This window comes from Lonchura striata, chromosome 31 (genome assembly GCF_050655825.1).
Source record: "Lonchura striata isolate lonStrDom1 chromosome 31, ASM5065582v1, whole genome shotgun sequence".
NCBI lineage: Eukaryota > Metazoa > Chordata > Aves > Passeriformes > Estrildidae > Lonchura > Lonchura striata.
In genome coordinates this window covers 5,039,021-5,058,248 of record NC_140733.1, presented here as the reverse complement: position 1 = coordinate 5,058,248, position 19,228 = coordinate 5,039,021, and the positions used below count along the sequence as shown (strand labels likewise).

General features: G+C 62.9%; 1 protein-coding gene across 3 annotated transcripts in view; it reads left to right on the top strand.

Moving 5' to 3' along the window:
- KDM5C (lysine demethylase 5C) overlaps window positions 1-19,011 on the top strand; it is a 38,623-nt gene extending 19,612 nt beyond the window's left edge. Inside the window, exons 14-28 of one of the 3 annotated variants that reach the window (XM_085563761.1) lie at window positions 1,779-1,973; window positions 3,786-3,967; window positions 4,804-4,928; window positions 5,035-5,182; window positions 6,554-6,650; window positions 7,856-8,214; window positions 8,944-9,082; window positions 10,799-10,978; window positions 11,054-11,188; window positions 12,125-12,649; window positions 13,902-13,959; window positions 15,082-15,143; window positions 15,667-15,804; window positions 16,959-17,144; window positions 18,498-19,010. In XM_085563761.1, coding sequence (XP_085419887.1) covers window positions 1,779-1,973; window positions 3,786-3,967; window positions 4,804-4,928; window positions 5,035-5,182; window positions 6,554-6,650; window positions 7,856-8,214; window positions 8,944-9,082; window positions 10,799-10,978; window positions 11,054-11,188; window positions 12,125-12,649; window positions 13,902-13,959; window positions 15,082-15,143; window positions 15,667-15,804; window positions 16,959-17,144; window positions 18,498-18,506 — 2,538 coding nt within the window. In that variant the 3' untranslated portion in view covers window positions 18,507-19,010. Of the gene's footprint in view, window positions 1-1,778; window positions 1,974-3,785; window positions 3,968-4,803; window positions 4,929-5,034; window positions 5,183-6,553; window positions 6,651-7,855; window positions 8,215-8,943; window positions 9,083-10,798; window positions 10,979-11,053; window positions 11,189-12,124; window positions 12,650-13,901; window positions 13,960-15,081; window positions 15,144-15,604; window positions 15,805-16,958; window positions 17,145-18,497 lie in introns of all 3 variants that reach the window. The other 2 variants (XM_085563762.1, XM_085563760.1) reach the window with 2 other exon arrangements.
- The last annotated feature ends 217 nt before the right edge of the window (window positions 19,012-19,228 follow it).

Below are 19,228 nucleotides of genomic sequence, written 5' to 3'. Positions count from 1 at the left end.
AGCTGGAGGGAGAGAAAATGTACCTAAGGGGGCAGAAAATGTACCTAGGTGGGCAGGAAATGTACCTAAGGGGGTAGAAAATATAGCTAAGGGGGTAGAAAATGTAGCTGGGGGGAGAAAATGGAGCTGGGGGGGGAGAAAATGTACCTAAGGGGGTAGAAAATGTACCTAACGGGGGTAGAAAATGTACCTAGGGGGGTAGAAAATGTAGCTGGGGGGTAGAAAATGTAGCTGGGGGAGTAGAAAATGTAGCTGGGGAGTAGAAAATTTACCTAAGGGGGTAGAAAATATACTTGGGGGGCAGGAAAGGTACCTAGGTGGACAGGAAATATATCTAAGGGGGTAGAAAATGTACCTAGGTGGGGAGAAAATGTACCTAAGGGGGGAGAAAATGTACCTAAGGGGGGGGAAAATGTACCCAAGGGGGGAGAAAATGTAGCTAAGGGGGTAGAAAATGTAGCTGGGGGGGCAGAAAATGTACCTAAGGGGGGAGAAAATGTTGCTGGGGGGCAGGAAAGGTACCTAGGGGACACAAAAATACCTGGGGGGGCACACAGAATATCCAGATTAAAAAAAAAACCCTGGAGGAATGAAAAACCCAAAAATTTCAAGGGAAACAATTAAAATCTGCAACAAAAGGAAGGGAAAAAAGCCCTGAAGGGAACGCCCAGAAACTCCAGGCTGGGTTTTGGGGTGCAGGGTTTGGGGTGCGTCAGGTTTGGGGGTGCCCAGCTCTGGTCAGGGCTGTGTTTAGGGGTCCCCCCAGATTTTGGGGACCCCCCTGACCCCCTCAATCCTGTGCAGCTCCCCGTGGGCAGGCAGTGCATCGAGCAGTGCCCAGTTCAGGCACTCCGTTCCCAGTTTGGGGGTTCCCAGTTTGAGGGTTCCCAGTTCGAGGGCTCAGCCCAGTCGAGTTCAGGGTTATATTTAGGGGTCCCCCCAGATTTTGGGGGTCCCCCTGACCCCCCCAATCCCGTGCAGCTCCCCACAGGCAGGCAGTGCATCGAGCACTGCCCAGTTCAGGGACTCCATTCCCAGTTTGGGGGTTCCCAGTTTGGGGGCTCAGCCCAGTCGAGTTCAGGGTTATATTTAGGGGTCCCCCCAGATTTTGGGGGTCCCCCTGACCCACTCAATCCCTTCCAGCTCCCTCCAGTGCATCGAGCACTGCCCAGTTCAGGGACTCGGTTCCCAGTTTGAGGGCTCAGCCCAGCCGGGTTCAGGGTTACATTTAGGGGTCCCCCCAGATTTTGGGGACCCCCCTGACCCCCCCAGTCCCGTGCAGCTCCCCGCGGGCAGGCAGTGCATCGAGCACTGCCCAGTTCAGGGACTCCATTCCCAGTTTGATGGTTCCCAGTTTGGGGGCTCAGCCCAGCCGGGTTCAGGGTTACATTTAGGGGTCCCCCCAGATTTTGGGGACCCCCCTGACCCCCCAATCCCTTCCAGCTCCCCGCGGGCAGGCAGTGCATCGAGCACTGCCCAGTTCAGGCACTCCGTTCCCAGTTTGAGGGCTCACCCCTGGGGGTACCCAGTCAGGTTCAGGGTTACATTTAGGGGTCCCCCCAGATTTTGGGGACCCCCCTGACCCCCTCAATCCCTTCCAGCTCCCCGCGGGCAGGCAGTGCATCGAGCACTGCCCAGTTCAGGGACTCGGTTCCCAGTTTGAGGGCTCACCCCTGGGGGTACCCAGTCGAGTTCAGGGTTACATTTAGGGGTCCCCCCAGATTTTGGGGATCCCCCCAGATTTTGGGGACCCCCCTGACCCCCTCAATCGCCTCCAGCTCCCCGCGGGCAGGCAGTGCATCGAGCACTACCGCCGCCTGCGCCGCTACTGCGTCTTCTCGCACGAGGAGCTGATCTGCAAGATGGCCGCGAGCCCCGAGAAGCTGGACCTGAACCTGGCGGCCGCCGTGCACAAGGAGATGTTCGTGCTGGTGCAGGAGGAGCGCAAGCTGCGCAAGGCCCTGCTGGAGAAGGTGGGGGCACCCCCAAAATCGGGGGGTGGGGGGGCGCCCCGAGATGTGCAGGGGTGGGGATGGGCAGGGGGGAGTGGAAGGGGTGGGGTTGTGTCGCGCTCAGGGGGGTGATGGAGGGGTTGGGGGTACCCCGAAATATCTGGGGAGGGGGTGAGGGTTGTGTTTGTGACTTGTTCAGGGGTTTTTGGGGGTCTTGGGCACCCCAAAATCTCTGGGGAGGGGGTGAGGGTTGTGTTTGTGACTAGTTCAGGGTTTTTTGGGGGTGTTTGGCACCCCAAAATCTCTGGGGAAGGGGTGAGGGTTGTGTTTGTGCCACCCTTGGGGGGTTATGGGGGTCTTGGGGCACCTCAAAAAATCTGGGGAAGGGGTGAGGGTTGTGTTTGTGACTCCTTCAGGGGGTTATGGGGGTGTTGAGCACCCCAAAATCTCTGGGGAGAGGGTGCAGGTTGTGTTTGTGCCACCCTTAGGGGGTTATGGGGGTGTTTGGCACCCCAAAATCTCTGGGGAGGGGGTGAGGGTTGTGTTTGTGCCACCCTTGGGGGGTTATGGGGGTCTTGGGCACCTCAAAAAATCTGGGGAAGGGGTGAGGGTTGTGTTTGTGACTCCTTCAGGGGGTTATGGGGGTGTTGAGCACCCCAAAATCTCTGGGGAGAGGGTGCAGGTTGTGTTTGTGCCACCCTTAGGGGGTTATGGGGGTGTTGAGCACCCCAAAAGTGCTGGGGAGGGGGTGAGGGTTGTGTTTGTGCCTCCCTTAGGGGGTTTTTGGGGGTGTTGGGCACCCCAAAATCTCTGGGAAGGGGTGAGGGTTGTGTTTGTGCCACCCTTGGGGGGTTATGGGGGTGTTGGGCACCCCAAAATCTCTGGGAAGGGGTGAGGGTTGTGTTTGTGCCTCCTTCAGGGGGTCATGGGGGTGTTGGGCACCCCAAAATATTTGGGGAGGGGGTGAGGGTTGTGTTTGTGACTCCTTCAGGGGGTTTTGGGGGTGTTGGGCACCCCAAAAGTGCTGGGAAGGGGTGAGGGTTGTGTTTGTGCCTCCTTCAGGGGGTTATGGGGGTGTTGGGCACCCCAGAATCTCTGGGGAAGGGGTGAGGGTTGTGTTTTCTCCTCTAGGAGATTATAGACGGATTGGGGGTGCTGGGGGCCCCCCAAAATCCCCCAGGAGGGTTCTCATGTCCATTTTTTGCCCCCCCAGGGCATCACAGAGGCAGAGCAGGAATGCAGGGAGGAATGTCAGAAAATTGGGGAAAATCTGAGGGAATTTTTATCCCTCTCAGGGGATGATGGAGTGATTGGGGGTGCTGGGGGCCCCCCAAAATCCCCACGGGGGGGTTCTGATGTCTATTTTTTGGTCCCCCCAGGGCATCACGGAGGCGGAGCAGGAATGCAGGGGGAGATCTGAGGGAATTTTTTTTCCAGTCAGGGGATGATGGAGTGATTGGGGGTGCTGGGGGCCCCCCAAAATCCCCACGGGAGGGTTCTGATGTCTATTTTTTGGTCCCCCAGGGCATGACAGAGGCGGAGCAGGAATGCAGGGAGGGATCTAACAGGAATGGGGAGAATCTGAAGGAATTTTTATCCCTCTCAGGGGATGATGGAGGGATTGGGGGTGCTGGGGGCCCCCCAAAATCCCCACGGGGGGGTTCTGATGTCCATTTTTTGGTCCCCCAGGGCATCACGGAGGCGGAGCAGGAATGCAGGGAGGGATCTGACAGATTTTTTTTTCCAGTCAAGGGATCCTGGAGGGATTGGGGGTGCTGGGGGCCCCCAAAATCCCCACGGGGGGGTTCTGATGTCCGTTTTTTGGTCCCCCAGGGCATCACGGAGGCGGAGCGCGAGGCCTTCGAGCTGCTGCCCGACGACGAGCGGCAGTGTGACAAGTGCAAGACGACGTGTTTCCTGTCAGCCCTGGCCTGCTACGACTGTCCCCAGGGCCTCGTCTGCCTCTACCACATGGACGACCTCTGCAAGTGCCCCCGCAGCAAGCAGTACCTCAGGTGGGGGGGCTGGGGGGCTCGGGGGGTCCGGGAGAGGGGGTGGGAGGGGTGGGAGAGGGGTTTGGGTGGGTTTGGATGGGGTTTGGGGGGGTTTGAATGGGGTTTGGGGGGGTTTGGATGGAGTTTGGGGGGGTTTGGATGGGGTTTGGATGGGGTTTGAGGGGTTTGGATGGGGTTTGGGGGGTTTGGGGGGTTTGAATGGGGTTTGGGGGGGTTTGGGGGATTTGAATGGGGTTTGGAGGGCTTTGTATGGGGTTTGGGGGGGTTTGCGGGGTTTGGATGGGGTTTGGGGGGGTTTGGATGGGGTTTGGGGGGTTTGGATGGGGTTTGGGGGGTTTGGATGGGGTTTGAATGGGGTTTGGGGGGGGTTGGATGGGGTTTGGGGGGGTTTGAATGGGGTTTGGGGGGGTTTGGGGGGTTTGGATGGGGTTTGGGAGCTTTGCAAAGGTGTTGGGGGTGCTGGGATGGGGTTTGGGTGCTGGGCACCTGGATGTGCCCTTGGGGGGGGACATGGGGATGGTTTGGGGGGGGCTCTCATAAATTTTTCGGTGAGGTTTGGGGGGGCCTCGCTGTGACCCATGGGGTTGATCTGGGGGTCTGTGGGTCCTGGTGTGACCCTGAATGAAACCCTGGGCACGATCTGGGGGTGCTGCACATCTCGGGGTGTCCCTGGGGTGGCAACACAGCCACAGCCTGGGGTCTCTCTGCCGATTCGGGCCACCACCCCCCAGAACCCCCCCCATACCCCATCGGCTCAGCCTGGGGGGTCCCGTTTGTACTTTTGGGGGGTCGTGGGCGCCCGTGGGGTGCTCGAGGTGACCCCCGGTGCCCCCCAGGTACCGCTACACCCTGGACGAGCTGCCGGCCATGCTGCACAAGCTCAAGGTGCGCGCCGAGTCCTTCGACACGTGGGCCAACAAGGTGCGCATCGCCCTGGAGGTGGAGGACGGCCGCAAGCGCAGTGAGTGGGGGTCCCGTGCTGCTGCTGGGGGGATTTTTGGGGGGCTCTGAAGGGCGGTTTGGGGGTTCAGAGCTCAGCCCTGACCCCCCCGGCTGTGCCCGGGCAGCGCTGGAGGAGCTGCGGGCGCTGGAGTCGGAGGCGAGGGAGCGCAAGTTTCCCGAGAACGAGCTGCTGCACCGCCTCAAGGGCTGCCTGGGCCAGGCCGAGCGCTGCGTGTCCGAGGCGCTGGGGCTCATCAGCTCCCAGGAGACCGGGTGAGTGTCCCCTGCTGTCCCCTGCTGTCCCCTCAGTGTCCTCAGCAGCTCAGTGGCACCAGCACCGGGCACCGTCCCCGTGTGTCCGGCCCCAGGTGCAACGTGCTCAGTTTGCTGTGCCTGTTGTGCTTTTGTGTCCCTGTCCTGTCCCCGTAAAAGGTGGAGACTCCTGTGTCCCTGTCCTGTCCCCTGTCCATCCTGGACACTCCTGTGTCCCTGTCCTGGACATGTCCCTGTCTCTGTCCTGTCCCCAGGGTGGACACTGGACACTTCCTGTGTCCTTGTCCTGTCCCCATAAAAGGTGGACACTTCATGTCCCTGTCCTGTCCCCAGGTGGACACTGGACACTTCCTGTGTCCTTGTCCTGTCCCCGTAAAAGGTGGACACTTCCTGTGTCCCTGTCCTGTCCCCTGTGGGTCCTGGACACTGCTTGTCCCTGTCCTGTCCCCAGGGGGACACTGGACACTTCCCTGTCCCTGTCCTGGACACTTCCCTGTCCCTGTCCTGGACACTTCCATGTCCCTGTCCTGTCCCCATAAAAGCTGGACACTCCTGTGTCCCTGTCTTGGACTCTTTCATGTCCCTGTCCTGTCCTTTGTCCATCCTGGACACTTCCCTGTCCCTGTCCTGGACACTCCTGTGTCCCTGTCCTGTCCCCAAGGGGACACTGGACACTTCCTTGTCCTGGACACTCCTGTGTCCCTGTCCTGTCCCCAAGGGGACACTGGACACTTCCCTGTCCCTGTCCTGTCCCCTGTAGGTCCTGGACACTTCCCTATCCCTGTCCTGTCCCCTGTCCATCCTGGACACTGCTGTGTCCCTGTCCTGTCCCCAGGGGACACTGGACACTGCTGTGTCCCTGTCCTGGACATTTCCCTGTCCCTGTCCTGTCCCCTGTCCCTGTCCTGTCCCCAGGGGACACTGGACACGTCCCTGTCCCCATTCTGTTCCCTGTAGCCCTTCCATGAGTCCCCGTGTCCCCATCCCCTCCCTGTCCCCGTGTCCCTGCAGTGTCGCCGCAGTGTCGCCGTCCCCTCGGTGTCCCCGGGTGTCCCTGGGTGTCCCCTGGTGTCCCCTCATGTCCCCGGGTGTCCCCTGGGTGTCCCCTCATGTCCCCGGGTGTCCCTGGGTGTCCCCGGGTGTCCCCTCATGTCCCCGGGTGTCCCCGGGTGTCCCTGGGTGTCCCCTCATGTCCCCGGGTGTCCCTGGGTGTCCCCGGGTGTCCCCTCATGTCCCCGGGTGTCCCTGGGTGTCCCCGGGTGTCCCCTCATGTCCCCGGGTGTCCCCTCATGTCCCCGGGTGTCCCTGGGTGTCCCCGGGTGTCCCCTCATGTCCCCGGGTGTCCCCTCATGTCCCCGGGTGTCCCCGCAGGGTCCCGGCGCCGCCGCTGCCGCTGGAGGAGCTCCGGGCGTTCCTGGAGCGGATGAAACGACTGCCCTGTGAGATGCACGCGCTGGGGGCCGTGCAGGTGGGGACACGCGTGTGACACGGGATCACACGGGTCACACGGGGTCACACATGTCACAGGGGTCACAGGAGTCACATGGGGTCACAGGAGTCACATGGGGTCACACGGGTCACACGGGGTCACACATGTCACAGGGGTCACAGGAGTCACACGGGTCACACGGGGTCACACGGGGTCACAGGAGTCACACGGGTCACATGGGGTCACAGGAGTCACACGGGTCACACGGGATCACACGTGTCACAGGAGTCACAGGAGTCACACGGGGTCACAGGAGTCACATGGGGTCACATGTGTCACACAGGGTCACACGTGTCACACAGGTCACACTGGGTCACACGTGTCACACCGGGGTCACAGGGGTCACACGGTGTCCCTGGGCTGTCACATCATGTCCGAGCCGTGTGCCAAGCGTGTCCCAGGGGTGTCACACCCATCTCCCACCACATCCCACCATCTCCCACCCTGTCCCTCACTCATCCCCGTGTCCCAGGCGTGTCACACCACATCCCACCCATCTCCCACCGTCTCCCTCACCCCATCCCTGTGTTCATGTCCCAGGGATGTCCTACCCATCTCCACCCTGTCCCACCCATCTCCCACCCCATCCCACCCTGTCCCACCGTCTCCCTCACCCCATCCCTGTGTCCATGTCCCAGGGATGTCCTACCCATCTCCCACCGTGTCCCACCCCATCCCACCCTGTCCCTCACTCATCCCCATGTCCCAGGCGTGTCACACCACATCCCACCCATCTCCCACCCTGTCCCACCCATCTCCCACCCCATCCCACCCCGTCCCACCGTCTCCCTCACCCCATCCCTGTGTCCATGTCCCAGGGATGTCCCACCCGTCTCCCACCCTGTCCCACCGTCTCCCTCACCCCATCCCACCCATCTCCCACCGTCTCCCTCACCCCACCCATCTCCCACCCCGTCCCACCCTGTCCCACCGTCTCCCTCACCCCATCCCTGTGTCCATGTCCCAGGGATGTCCCACCCATCTCCCACCCCACCCTCTCCCACCCGTCTCCCACCCCGTCCCACCCATCTCCCACCCCATCCCACCCCATCCCACCGTCTCCCTCACCCCATCCCCGTGTCCCAGGGATGTCCCACCCATCTCCCACCCTGTCCCACCCGTCTCCCACCCTGTCCCACCCGTCTCCCACCGTCTCCCTCAGCCATCCCCGTGTCCCCGCGCAGGCTCTGCTGTCGCAGGCCGAGTCCTTCCAGTCGGATCTGCGGGCGGCGCTGGCCGAGCCGGCGGCGGGCGCGGCGGCTCTGCGGGCGCTGCTGGAGCGGGGCGCCCGGCTGGGCGTGGCGGTGCCCGAGGCGCGGCGCCTGCGGCGGCAGCTGGCCCAGGCCGCCTGGCTGGAGGAGGTGACGGCCGCGCTGCGCTCGCCCCGCGCCCCCGTGCCCCTGCCCGCCATGCGCGGCCTCATCCAGGCCGGCCGCACCCTGGCCCCCGGCCCCGCCGTGGACGCCGCCATGGCCGAGCTGCAGGAGCTGCTGACCATCGCCCAGAGGTGGGAGGAGAAGGCGCAGATGTGCCTGGAGGCCAGGTATGGGGGGGAGAGAAGACTCCTCGGGGGGAGGAAAAGGGGATGGGGGTGTGCCTTGTGTGTTTGGGGGGAGAAAAAGGGGCTGGGGGCTGCCCCTTGTGTGATAAAGGGGCTGGGGGCTGCCCCTCATGGTTTTAGGGGGTGTAAAGGGGCTGGGGGCTGCCCCTTGTGTGATAAAGGGGCTGGGGGCTGCCCCTCATGGTTTTGGGAGGAGAAAAAGGGGCTGGGGGCTGCCCCTTGTGTGATAAAGGGGCTGGGGGCTGTCCCTTGTGTCACCTGAGTGGGGATAAAGGGGCTGGGGGCTGCACCTTGTGTGATAAAGGGGTTGGGGGTGTAGCTTGTGTGATAAAGGGGCTGGGGGCTGCCCATCATGGTTTTGGGGGGAGAAAAAAGGGCTGGGGGCTGCACCTTGTGTGATAAAGGGGCTGGGGGCTGCCCCCTTGTGTCTTTGGGCAGATAAAAAGGGGCTGGGGGCTGCCCCTCATGGTTTTGGGGGGATAAAAAGGGGCTGGGGGCTGCACCTTGTGTCTCTCCAGGGTTATAAAGGGGCTGGGGGCTGCACCTTGTGTCTCTCCAGGGCTATAAAGGGTCTGGGGGTTCCGGGGGGATCTCTGGGGGTGTGGGGGGGGTCTCTGGGGGTGTGGGGGTGTCTCTGGGGGTTCTGGGGGGTCTCTGGGGGTCTCTGGGGTTTTGGGGGGGGTCTCCTGAGGGTCCCTGTCCCCCCCCCAGGCAGAAGCACCCCCCGGCCACGCTGGCTGCCATCATCAAAGAGGCCGAGAACATCCCGGCGCTGCTGCCCAACATCCAGGCCCTGAAGGAGGCCCTGGCCAAGGCCCGCGCCTGGATCGCCGACGTCGAGGAGATCCAGGTGGGCTCCAGGACCCCCAGAGCTGCCCGGGGGGCTGCGGACCCCCGGAACCCCCCCAGGACCCCTCACTGCACCCCCAGAGCCACCCCGAGGGGCTGCGGACCCCCAGAACCCCCCCAGGACCCCTCACTCTGCACCCCCAGAGCCGCCCCGAGGGGCTGCGGACCCCCGGAACCCCCCAGGACCCCTCACTCTGCACCCCCAGAGCTGCCCGGGGGGCTGCGGACCCCCGGAACCCCCCAGGACCCCTCACTCTGCACCCCCAGAGCTGCCCGGGGGGCTGCGGACCCCCGGAACCCCCCAGGACCCCTCACTCTGCACCCCCAGAGCTGCCCGGGGGGCTGCGGACCCCCGGAACCCCCCAGGACCCCTCACTGCACCCCCAGAGCCACCCCGAGGGGCTGCGGACCCCCGGAACCCCACCGGGGCTGGCCCCACGGACATTCTTGTGTCCCCACGGACCCCACGGACACCTCCCTGTCCCCACGGATACCGTGTCCCCATCCCTGTCCCATCCCTGTCCCTGCCACCATGTCCCTGTCCCTGCCACCGTGTCCCCATCCCCATCCCTGCCACCGTGTCCCCGTCCTTGTCCCTGCCACTGTGTCCCCATCCCTGCCACCATGTCCCCATCCCTGTCCCTGCCACTGTGTCCCCATCCCTGCCACCGTGTCCCCATCCTTGTCCCTGCCACCGTGTCCCTGTCACCATGATCCCATCCTGTCCCTGTCCCATCCCTGTCCCTGCCACCGTGTCCCCATCCCTGTTCCTGCCACCGTGTCCCATCCCTGTCCCATCCCTGTCCCTGCCACTGTGTCCTCATCCCTGTCCCATCCCTGTCCCTGCCACTGTGTCCTCATCCCCATCCCTGCCACCGTGTCCCCGTCCTTGTCCCTGCCACTGTGTCCCCATCCCTGCCACCGTGTCCCCATCCTTGTCCCTGCCACCGTGTCCCTGTCACCATGATCCCATCCTGTCCCTGTCCCATCCCTGTCCCTGCCACCGTGTCCCCATCCCTGTTCCTGCCACCGTGTCCCATCCCTGTCCCATCCCTGTCCCTGCCACTGTGTCCTCATCCCTGTCCCATCCCTGTCCCTGCCACTGTGTCCTCATCCCCATCCCTGCCACCGTGTCCTCATCCCTGTCCCATCCCTGTCCCTGCCACCATGTCCCTGTTCCTGTCCCTGCCACCATGTCCCCATCCCTGTCCCATCCCTGTCCCTGTCACCATGATCCCATCCTGTCCCTGTCCCATCCCTGTCCCTGCCACCGTGTCCTCATTCCTGTCCCCATCCCTGTCCCTGCCACCGTGTCCCCATCCCTGTCCCATCCCTGTCCCTGCCACCGTGTCCTCATTCCTGTCCCCATCCCTGTCCCTGCCACCGTGTCCCCATCCCTGTCCCATCCCTGTCCCTGCCATCGTGTCCTCATTCCTGTCCCCATCCCTGTCCCTGCCACCATGTCCCCATCCCTGTCCCATCCCTGTCCCTGCCACCATGTCCCCATCCCTGTCCCATCCCTGTCCCTGACACCATGTCCCCATCCCTGTTCCTGCCACCGTGTCCCATCCCTGTCCCATTCCTGTCCCTGACACTGTGTCCTCATTCCTGTCCCCATCCCTGTCCCTGCCACCACGTCCCCCCCGTCCCTCCCCCGTGCCCATCCCTGCCCAGGTGCCACTCTCATCCCGTCCCCGTGTCCCCCCGTGTCCCCCAGAACGGTGACCACTACCCGTGCCTGGACGACCTGGAGGGGCTGGTGGCCGTGGGCCGGGACCTGCCGGTGCGGCTGGAGGAGCTGCGGCAGCTCGAGGTGCAGGTGGGCACCGCGCACTCCTGGCGGGACAAGGCCTCCCGCACCTTCCTCAAGAAGAACTCCTGCTACACCCTGCTCGAGGTGGGTCTTGGGGGGGCTCCGGGGTGGGGGGTGGGGGTCCCGGCTGGGCGCTGACCCCTCCCCGGGTGTCCCCAGGTGCTGTGTCCCTGCGCCGACGCCGGCTCGGACAGCAGCAAGAGGCTCAAGTGGCGGCAGGAGCCGGGGCTGTACCGGCTGGACGCCGAGAGCTTGGGGCTGTCGGCGCAGGACCTGCGGGACCCCGGTGCTGTGGTGAGGACTTGGGGGGGTTTGGGGGGCACCACGGGACCCCCAGAGCTGGCTCTGCTCGTGTCCCTGCTGTCCCCACCCCGGGGACATCCGACCTCGATTCCTGTCACTGCTCGCGTTCCTTGTTGTCCCGAGATTGTGGGGTTTGGGGGTTTGGGGTGCACCCTGTGATCCCCCACTAACCCCATCACTTCTCACCCCCCTGCTGTCCCCCACCCCAGATTTTGGTGTTCAAGGGTTTGGGGTGGAGGTCACCCACATTTCCCCCAATCCCTGTCCCTGCTCTCCCCCACCATAAATTTTGGGATTCAAGGGTTTGGGGTGGGGGTCACCCACATTTCCTCCATCCCCCCTCAGCCCCTGCTCTTCCCCCACCCCAGATTTTGGGATTCAAGGGTTTGGGGTGGAGGTCACCCACATTTCCCCCAATCCCTGTCCCCTCTCACTCCCTTGCTGTCCCCCAAATCATGGCATTGAAGGGTTGGGGTTGGGGGGCACCCACATTTCCCCCAATCCCTGTCCCTGCTCTCCCCCACCATAAATTTTGGGATTCAAGGGTTTGGGTGGGGGTCACCCCCAATCCCCCCGTCCCCCCTCACTCCCTGCTGTCCCCCACCCCAGATTTTGGTGTTCAAGGGTTTGGGGTTGGGGGGCACCCACATTTCCCCCAATCCCTGTTCCTGCTCTCCCCCACCATAACTTTTGGGATTCAAGGGTTTGGGGTGGGGGTCACCCACATTTCCCCTGTCCCCTCTAACCCTCCTCCTGTCCCCCACCCCAGATTTTGGGATTCAGGGGTTTGGGCTGGGGGTCACCCACATTTCCTCCATCCCCCCTCAACCCCTGCTGTCCCCCACCCCAGATTTTGGTGTTCAAGGGGTTTGGGCTGGGGGTCACCCCCATCCCCCCGTCCCCCCTCACCCCCCGCTGTCCCCCCAGATCGTGGCGTTCAAGGAGGGCGAGCAGAAGGAGAAGGAGGGCATGCTGCGCCTCCGCCACGCCAACGCCCAGAAATCCGCGCCGCCCCTGCCGGGCCCGGGGCCGCCGTCCTGCGTGTGCGGGCAGCCCGCGGGGCCGGCCATGCTGCAGTGCCAGCTCTGCCGGGACTGGTTCCACGGCTCCTGCGTGGCCTGGCCCCGCCTGGGCAACCAGAAGCCCTCGCCGGCCTGGTGGGAGTGGGACGCCAAGTTCCTGTGCCCGCTGTGCCAGCGCTCGCGCCGGCCGCGCCTCGAGACCATCCTGGCGCTGCTGGTGGCCCTGCAGAAGCTGCCGGTGAGGCTGCCCGAGGGCGAGGCCCTGCAGTGCCTGACCGAGCGGGCCATCACCTGGCAGGACCGTGCCCGCCAGCTCCTGGCGTCGCCCGAGGTGGCCGGGCCCCTGGAGCGCCTGGCGGCGCTGCGGCACCGGCTGCACGGCGACGGCGACGGCGCCCTGCGCGAGGCCAGCCGCAACGAGCAGACCAAGGTGGGGATCGGGGGGGTTATGGGGGTTTGGGAGGAGTTATGGGGGTTTGGGGGAGGTTTATGGGGGAGTTATTGGGGTTTGGGGGGGAGTTATTGGGGATTTGGGGGGAATTTGGGGTGTTAGGATCCTGCGCGAGGCCAGCCGCAACGAGCAGACCAAGGTGGGGATCGGGGAAGTTATGGGGGTTTGGGGGGAGATTTATGGGGTTTGGGGGAGATTTATGGGGGAGTTATGGGGGTTTGGGGGAGATTTATGGGGGAGTTATGGGGGTTTGGGGGAGATTTATGGGGGAGTTATGGGGGTTTGGGGGAGATTTATGGGGGAGTTATGGGGGTTTGGGGGAGATTTATGGGGGTTTGGAGGGAGTTACTGGGTTTTGGGGGGAGTTACAGGGGTTTGGAGGAGATTTATGGGGGAGTTATTGGGGTTTGGGGGAGATTTGGAGGGAATTTGGGGTTTTAGGATCCTGCGCGAGGCCAGCCGCAACGAGCAGACCAAGGTGGAGATCGGGGGAGTTATGGGGGTTTGGGGGAGATTTATGGGGGATTTGGGGGAGTTATGGGGGTTTGGGGGAGTTATTGGGGTTTGGGGGAGATTTATGGGGGTTTAGGGGGAATTTGGGGTGTTAGTTTCCTGCGCGAGGCCAGCCGCAACGAGCAGACCAAGGTGGGCTTTGGGGGGAGTTATGGGGGTTTGGGGGGAGTTATGGGGGATTTGGGGGAGTTATTGGGGTTTGGAGGAGATTTATGGGGGTTTAGGGGGAGTTATGGGGGTTTGGGGGGAGTTATGGGGGATTTGGGGGAGTTATTGGGGTTTGGGGGAGATTTATGGGGGTTTGGGGAGATTTATGGGGGTTTGGGGGGAATTTGGGGTGTTAGGATCCTGAGCGAGGCCAGCCGCAACGAGCCGACCAAGGTGGGGATCAGGGGGTTTAGGGGAGATTTTTCGGGGTTTGGGTGGAATTTGTGGGGGTTTTGGGAGGAACTTGTTGGGTTTTGGGTGGAATTTGTAGGGTTTTGGGGCAATTACGGGGCTTTTGGCGAGACTTGGGGGGAATTTGGGGTGTCAAACCCCTGCGCGAGGCCAGCCGCAAGGAGCAGACCACAGTGGAAGGGTTTGGGGGTCCCTGGAGAGGTTTGGGGGTCCCTGGGGAGGTTTGGGGCAGATTTTGGGGTTCTGGGGCGGGTTTGGGGGTGGTTTTGGGGCTGGGGGAGGCTGAGCCCCCCAAAACTCCTTCCCTGTGTCCCCCCAGGTGTCGGTGGAGAACGGGGACGCCCCCAGCCCCGAGAAGAACGGGCCCCTGCCCTCGGGTGAGTGGGGCCGGAGCAGATCCCACGGGGAGGGACGGGGGACCCGGGGGTCCCTGCAGTGTCCCCATGTCCCCATGATGTCCCCATGTCCCCACGGTGTCCCCGCAGAGCTGGAGGTGCTGAGCGCACCCAGTGTCCCCATGGCCCTGTGGTGTCCCCACGATGTCCCCATGTCCCTGTGGTGTCTGCTCAGTGTCCCCACGATGTACCCACCATGTCCCCACGATGTCCCCATGGCCCTGTGGTGTTTCCACAATGTCCCCATGGCCCTGTGGTGTCTGCTCAGTGTCCCCACGATGTACCCACCATGTCCCCACGATGTCCCCATGTCCTTGTGGTGTCCCCACGATGTCCCCACGATGTCCCCATGTCCCTGCAGAGCTGGAGGTGCTGAGCGCACCCTGTGTCCCCATGTCCCTGTGGTGTCCCCGTGGTGTCCCCTCAGTGTCCTCATGTCCCTGTGGTGTCCCCACGATGTCCCCATGTCCCTGTAGTGTCCCCACGATGTCCCCATGTCCCTGCAGAGCTGGAGGTGCTGAGCGCACCCTGTGTCCCCATGTTCCCGTGGTGTCCCCATGTCCCCGTGATGTCCCCATGTTCCTGTGGTGTCCCCACAATGTCCCCACCATGTCCCCATGTCCCTGTGGTGTCCCCACGATGTACCCACGATGTCCCCATATCCTCGTGGTGTCCCCACGATGTCCCCATGTCCCTGTGGTGTCTGCTCAGTGTCCCCACGATGTACCCACGATGTCCCCATGTCCTCGTGGTGTCCCCACGATGTCCCCACGATGTCCCCATGTCCCCGCAGAGCTGGAGGCGCTGAGCGCGGCGCTGCCGCGGCTGCAGGGCCCGGTGCTGGAGCTGGCTGAGATCACACGCTGTGTCCCTGTGGTGTCCCCACGATGTCCCCACCATGTCCCCATGTCCCTGTGGTGTCTGCTCAGTGTCCCCACGATGTCCCCACGATGTCCCCATGTCCCTGTGGTGTCCCCATGTCCCTGTGGTGTCCCCACGATGTCCCCACGATGTCCCCATGTCCCTGTGGTGTCCCCACGATGTCCCCATGTCCTTGTGGTGTCCCCACGATGTCCCCACGATGTCCCCACGGTGTCCCCGCAGAGCTGGAGGCGCTGAGCGCGGCGCTGCCGCGGCTGCAGGGCCCGGTGCTGGAGCTGGCCGGGGTCACACGCTGTGTCCCCACCATGTCCCCATGTCCCTGTGGTGTCCCCACGATGTCCCCATGTCCCTGTGGTGTCTGCTCAGTGTCCCCACGATGTACCCACCATGTCCCCATGTTCCTGTGGTGTCCCCACGATGTCCCCACGATGTCCCCACGGTGTCCCCGCAGAGCTGGAGGCGCTGAGCGCGGCGCTGCCGCGGCTGCAGGGCCCGGTGCTGGAGCTGGCCGGGGTCACACGCTGTGTCCCTGTGGTGTCCCCATGTCCCTGTGGTGTCCCCACGATGTCCCCACGGTGTCCCCGCAGAGCTGGAGGCGCTGAGCGCGGCGCTGCCGCGGCTGCAGGGCCCGGTGCTGGAGCTGGCCGAGGCCACACGCTGTGTCCCTGTGGTGTCCCCACGATGTCCCCATGTCCCTGTGGTGTCCCCTCAGTGTCCCCACCATGTCCCCACGGTGTCCCCGCAGAGCTGGAGGCGCTGAGCGCGGCGCTGCCGCGGCTGCAGGGCCCGGTGCTGGAGCTGGCCGAGGCCACGCGGCGGCCGCTGGAGGAGCTGATGATGGAGGGCGACCTGCTGGAGGTGACGCTGGACGAGGCCCAGAGCATCTGGCGGCTGCTGCAGGCCACGCGCCCGCCCCCGCTGGGCCTGTTCCGCCTGCTGCTGGAGGTGCGGGCACCCCGAAACTGATGGGGCACCCCAAAACTGCCCGGGCACCCCAAAACTGCCCGGGGACCCCAGAAATGCCTGGGGACCCCAGAAATGCCAGGGGTACAGAACAGACCCCCCAAAACTGCCTGGGGAGCCCAAACCTGCCCAGGCACCCCGAACATGCCCAGGGACCCCAAAACTGCCCGGGGTACAGAACAGACCCTCAAAACTGCCCAGGCACCCCAAAACTGCCCGGGGACCTCAAAACTGCCCAGGGACCCCAGAAATGCCTGGGGTACAGAACAGACCCCCCAAAACTGCCTGGGGACCCCAAACCTGCCCAGGCACCCCGAACATGCCCAGGGACTCCAAAACTGCCCGGGGTACAGAACAGATCCCCAAAACTGCCCGGGCACCCCAAAACTGCCCAGGGACCCCAAACCTCCCTGGTGAACAGCCCCAAACCTGCCCAGGGACCCCCAGAACTGTCCAGGCACTCCAAAACTGCCCAGGGACCCCAAAACTGCCCGGGGTACAGAACAGATCCCCAAAACTGCCCGGGGACCCCAAAACTGCCCGGGGTACAAAACAGATCCCCAAAACTGCCCGGGGACCCTAAACCTGCCCGGGGACCCCAAAACTGCCCGGGGACCCTGAACCTGCCCAGGGACCCCGAACCTGCCCAGGGACCCCCAGAACTGTCCAGGCACTCCGAACATGCCCGGGGACCCCAGAACTGCCCGGGGTACAGAACAGACCCCCCAAAACTGCCAGGGGACCCCAAAACTGCCAGGGGACCCCAGAATTGCCCCAACCCCTGCAGGGCACCCCAAAACTGCCCCCAGATCATCTCTTAAAGCTCTTACTGCCCCCCTCAAATTCCCTCAGAGACCCCAAAACCAGCACCACGCAGCTCCTCGTGGTGGGGCTCCCCAAAATCCCCTCTGGTGACCCCAAAACTCTCCCCATGCCCTTCCTTAACCCCTTCCCCCCGACCCCTCAGGGCTGAGGGTCCCCAAAACCTTTTAGAGACCCCCCCCCCAAATCCCTCCTTCCGCTGCTGTTCCACCACCTCCCCCCCACCCTGGGCACCCCAAACCCTGCCTTGCCCTGGCAGCCCAGCCCCTCCGCTCCCCAATTTTGGGGGGCTGATGGGGTGTCCCCCCCTGCAGCTGGAGCAGGCGGAGCGTCGGGGGGCTCGGGCCCGCGGCCGGGACCCCGAAAGGCGCCGGAAGCGCCGGGCGGAGCGGGGGCACCTCCCCTCCCTGGCCAAGGAGGAGCTGGAGCCAAAGAGGAGTCGGGGGCCCGAGGGGGGGGACCCCCGGGACAGCCCCACGCCCGGCCCCCAGACCCCCGGGGTGAGCGCTGGGGGGGTTCTGGGGGGGGAGAGTGGGGTACAGAGGGGGTTAATGGGGGATTGTGGGGTACGGAAAGGGTTAATGGGGCACAGAGGGGGCTAATGGGGGGAATATGGGGCACAGAAGGGGTTAATGGGGGGATTGTGGGGTACAGAAAGGGTTAATGGGGTACAGAGGGGGTTAATGGGGGGAATTGTGGGGTACGGAAAGGGTTAATGGGGGGAATATGGGGTACAGAAGGGGTTAATGGGGGGATTGTGGGGTACAGAAAGGGTTAATGGGGTACAGAGGGGGTTAATGGGGGGATTGTGGGGTACAGAAAGGGTTAATGGGGTACAGAGGGGGCTAATGGGGGGATATGGGGCACAGAAAGGGTTAATGGGGCACAGGGGTTAATGGGGTACAGAAAGGGTTAATGGGGGGATTGTGGGGCACAGAAAGGGTTAATGGGGCACAGAAGGGGATAATGGGGTACAGAAAGGGTTAATGGGGTAGAGAAAGGGTTAATGGGGTACAGAGGGGGCTAATGGGGGGAATATGGGGCACAGAAAGGGTTAATGGGGGATTGTGGGGCACAGAAAGGGTTAATGGGGCACAGAAGGGGATAATGGGGTATAGAAAGGGTTAATGGGGTACAGAAAGGGTTAATGGGGCACAGGGGTTAATGGGGTACAGAAAGGGTTAATGGGGGGATTGTGGGGTACAGAAGGGGATAATGGGGTACAGAAAGGGTTAATGGGGTAGAGAAAGGGTTAATGGGGCACAGAAAGGGTTAATGGGGTACAGAGGGGGTTAATGGGGGGATTGTGGGGTACGGAAAGGGTTAATGGGGCACAGAAGGGGATAATGGGGTATAGAAAGGGTTAATGGGGTACAGAAAGGGTTAATGGGGCACAGAAAGGGTTAATGGGGCACGGAAAGGGTTAATGGGGTACACAGGGGGTTAATGGTGGGAATTGTGGGGTCCTGAATGAAAATTTGGGAGTTTTTGGTGTCCAGGATGAAAATTTGGGAGTTTTTGGTGTCCAGGATGAGAATTTGGGAGTTTTTGAGGTCCAGGATGAAAATTTGGGAGTTTTTGGGGTACGGGGGTGAATTATGGGGTGAGAGGGGTGCAGCATGAAAATTTGGGAGTTTTTGGGGTCCAGGAAGAAAATTTGGGAGTTTTTGGGGTCCAGGAAGAAAATTTGGGAGTTTTTGGGGTTGTGTGGTGGGGTTATGGGGCGAGAGGGCTCCCGGAGGAGCACGGGAGGATTTTGGGGTGCAGGGGGGAGGCTTTGGGGGTCAGTGGGGTTACTTGTGGGGTGCAGAAATTTTGGGGTTGTCCCCCCCTAACCCCCGTGCCCCCCCCAGGACTCGTGACGCGGAGCCCCCAGCTCGGACGGACGCGGCTGACACGGTGGGGATGGACTTGGGGGGGCCACCCCGGGCCCCCCAAAAACCTTGAGACCCCCCCAAAACCTCCCCAATTCGGAGTGGGGAATTGGGGGGGGGGTCTCCCCCTCCCCTCCCCTCCCCCCCCCCACGATGTAATTATTTGATTTGTTTCTTTTATATCATTCAACCCCGGGGGGGGGGGTGGGTCACACACACCGCTGGGGGGGTCCGGGGGGTCCCCCAAAAATGGGGAGGGGGTCCCCAACCAGCACAGCAGGGCCAGCCCCCCCCCCACCCCTCCCGCAATGGGTTTTTTATAGGATTTGGGGAGTGGGGGGGGGGTGGGGGCAGATTTTGGGGTCCCCCTGCCCCCCCCTCCCCCCCGGCGACACTAACAAGCGGGGCGGGGGCGGGGGGGCCTTATTTTATTGTATTATGATTTTTTTTTATTATTATTAAACTTTGGAGGTTAAAAGGGGCGTCTGAGGTTATTTTGGGGGGGTTAAGGAGGGGTCTGGATTTGGGGAGATTTGGGGAGGGGTCTGAGTTGTTGTGAGGGGTTGGGATTTTGGGGGGTTCAGGGGGTTTGGGGGTTTGGGGTTTTTGGGGGTTTAGGATTTTGGGTGTTCAGGATTTTGGGGGTTCAGGATTTTGGGGATTCAGCATTTTGGGGTTCGGGATTTTGGGGGTTCAGGTTTTTGGGATTT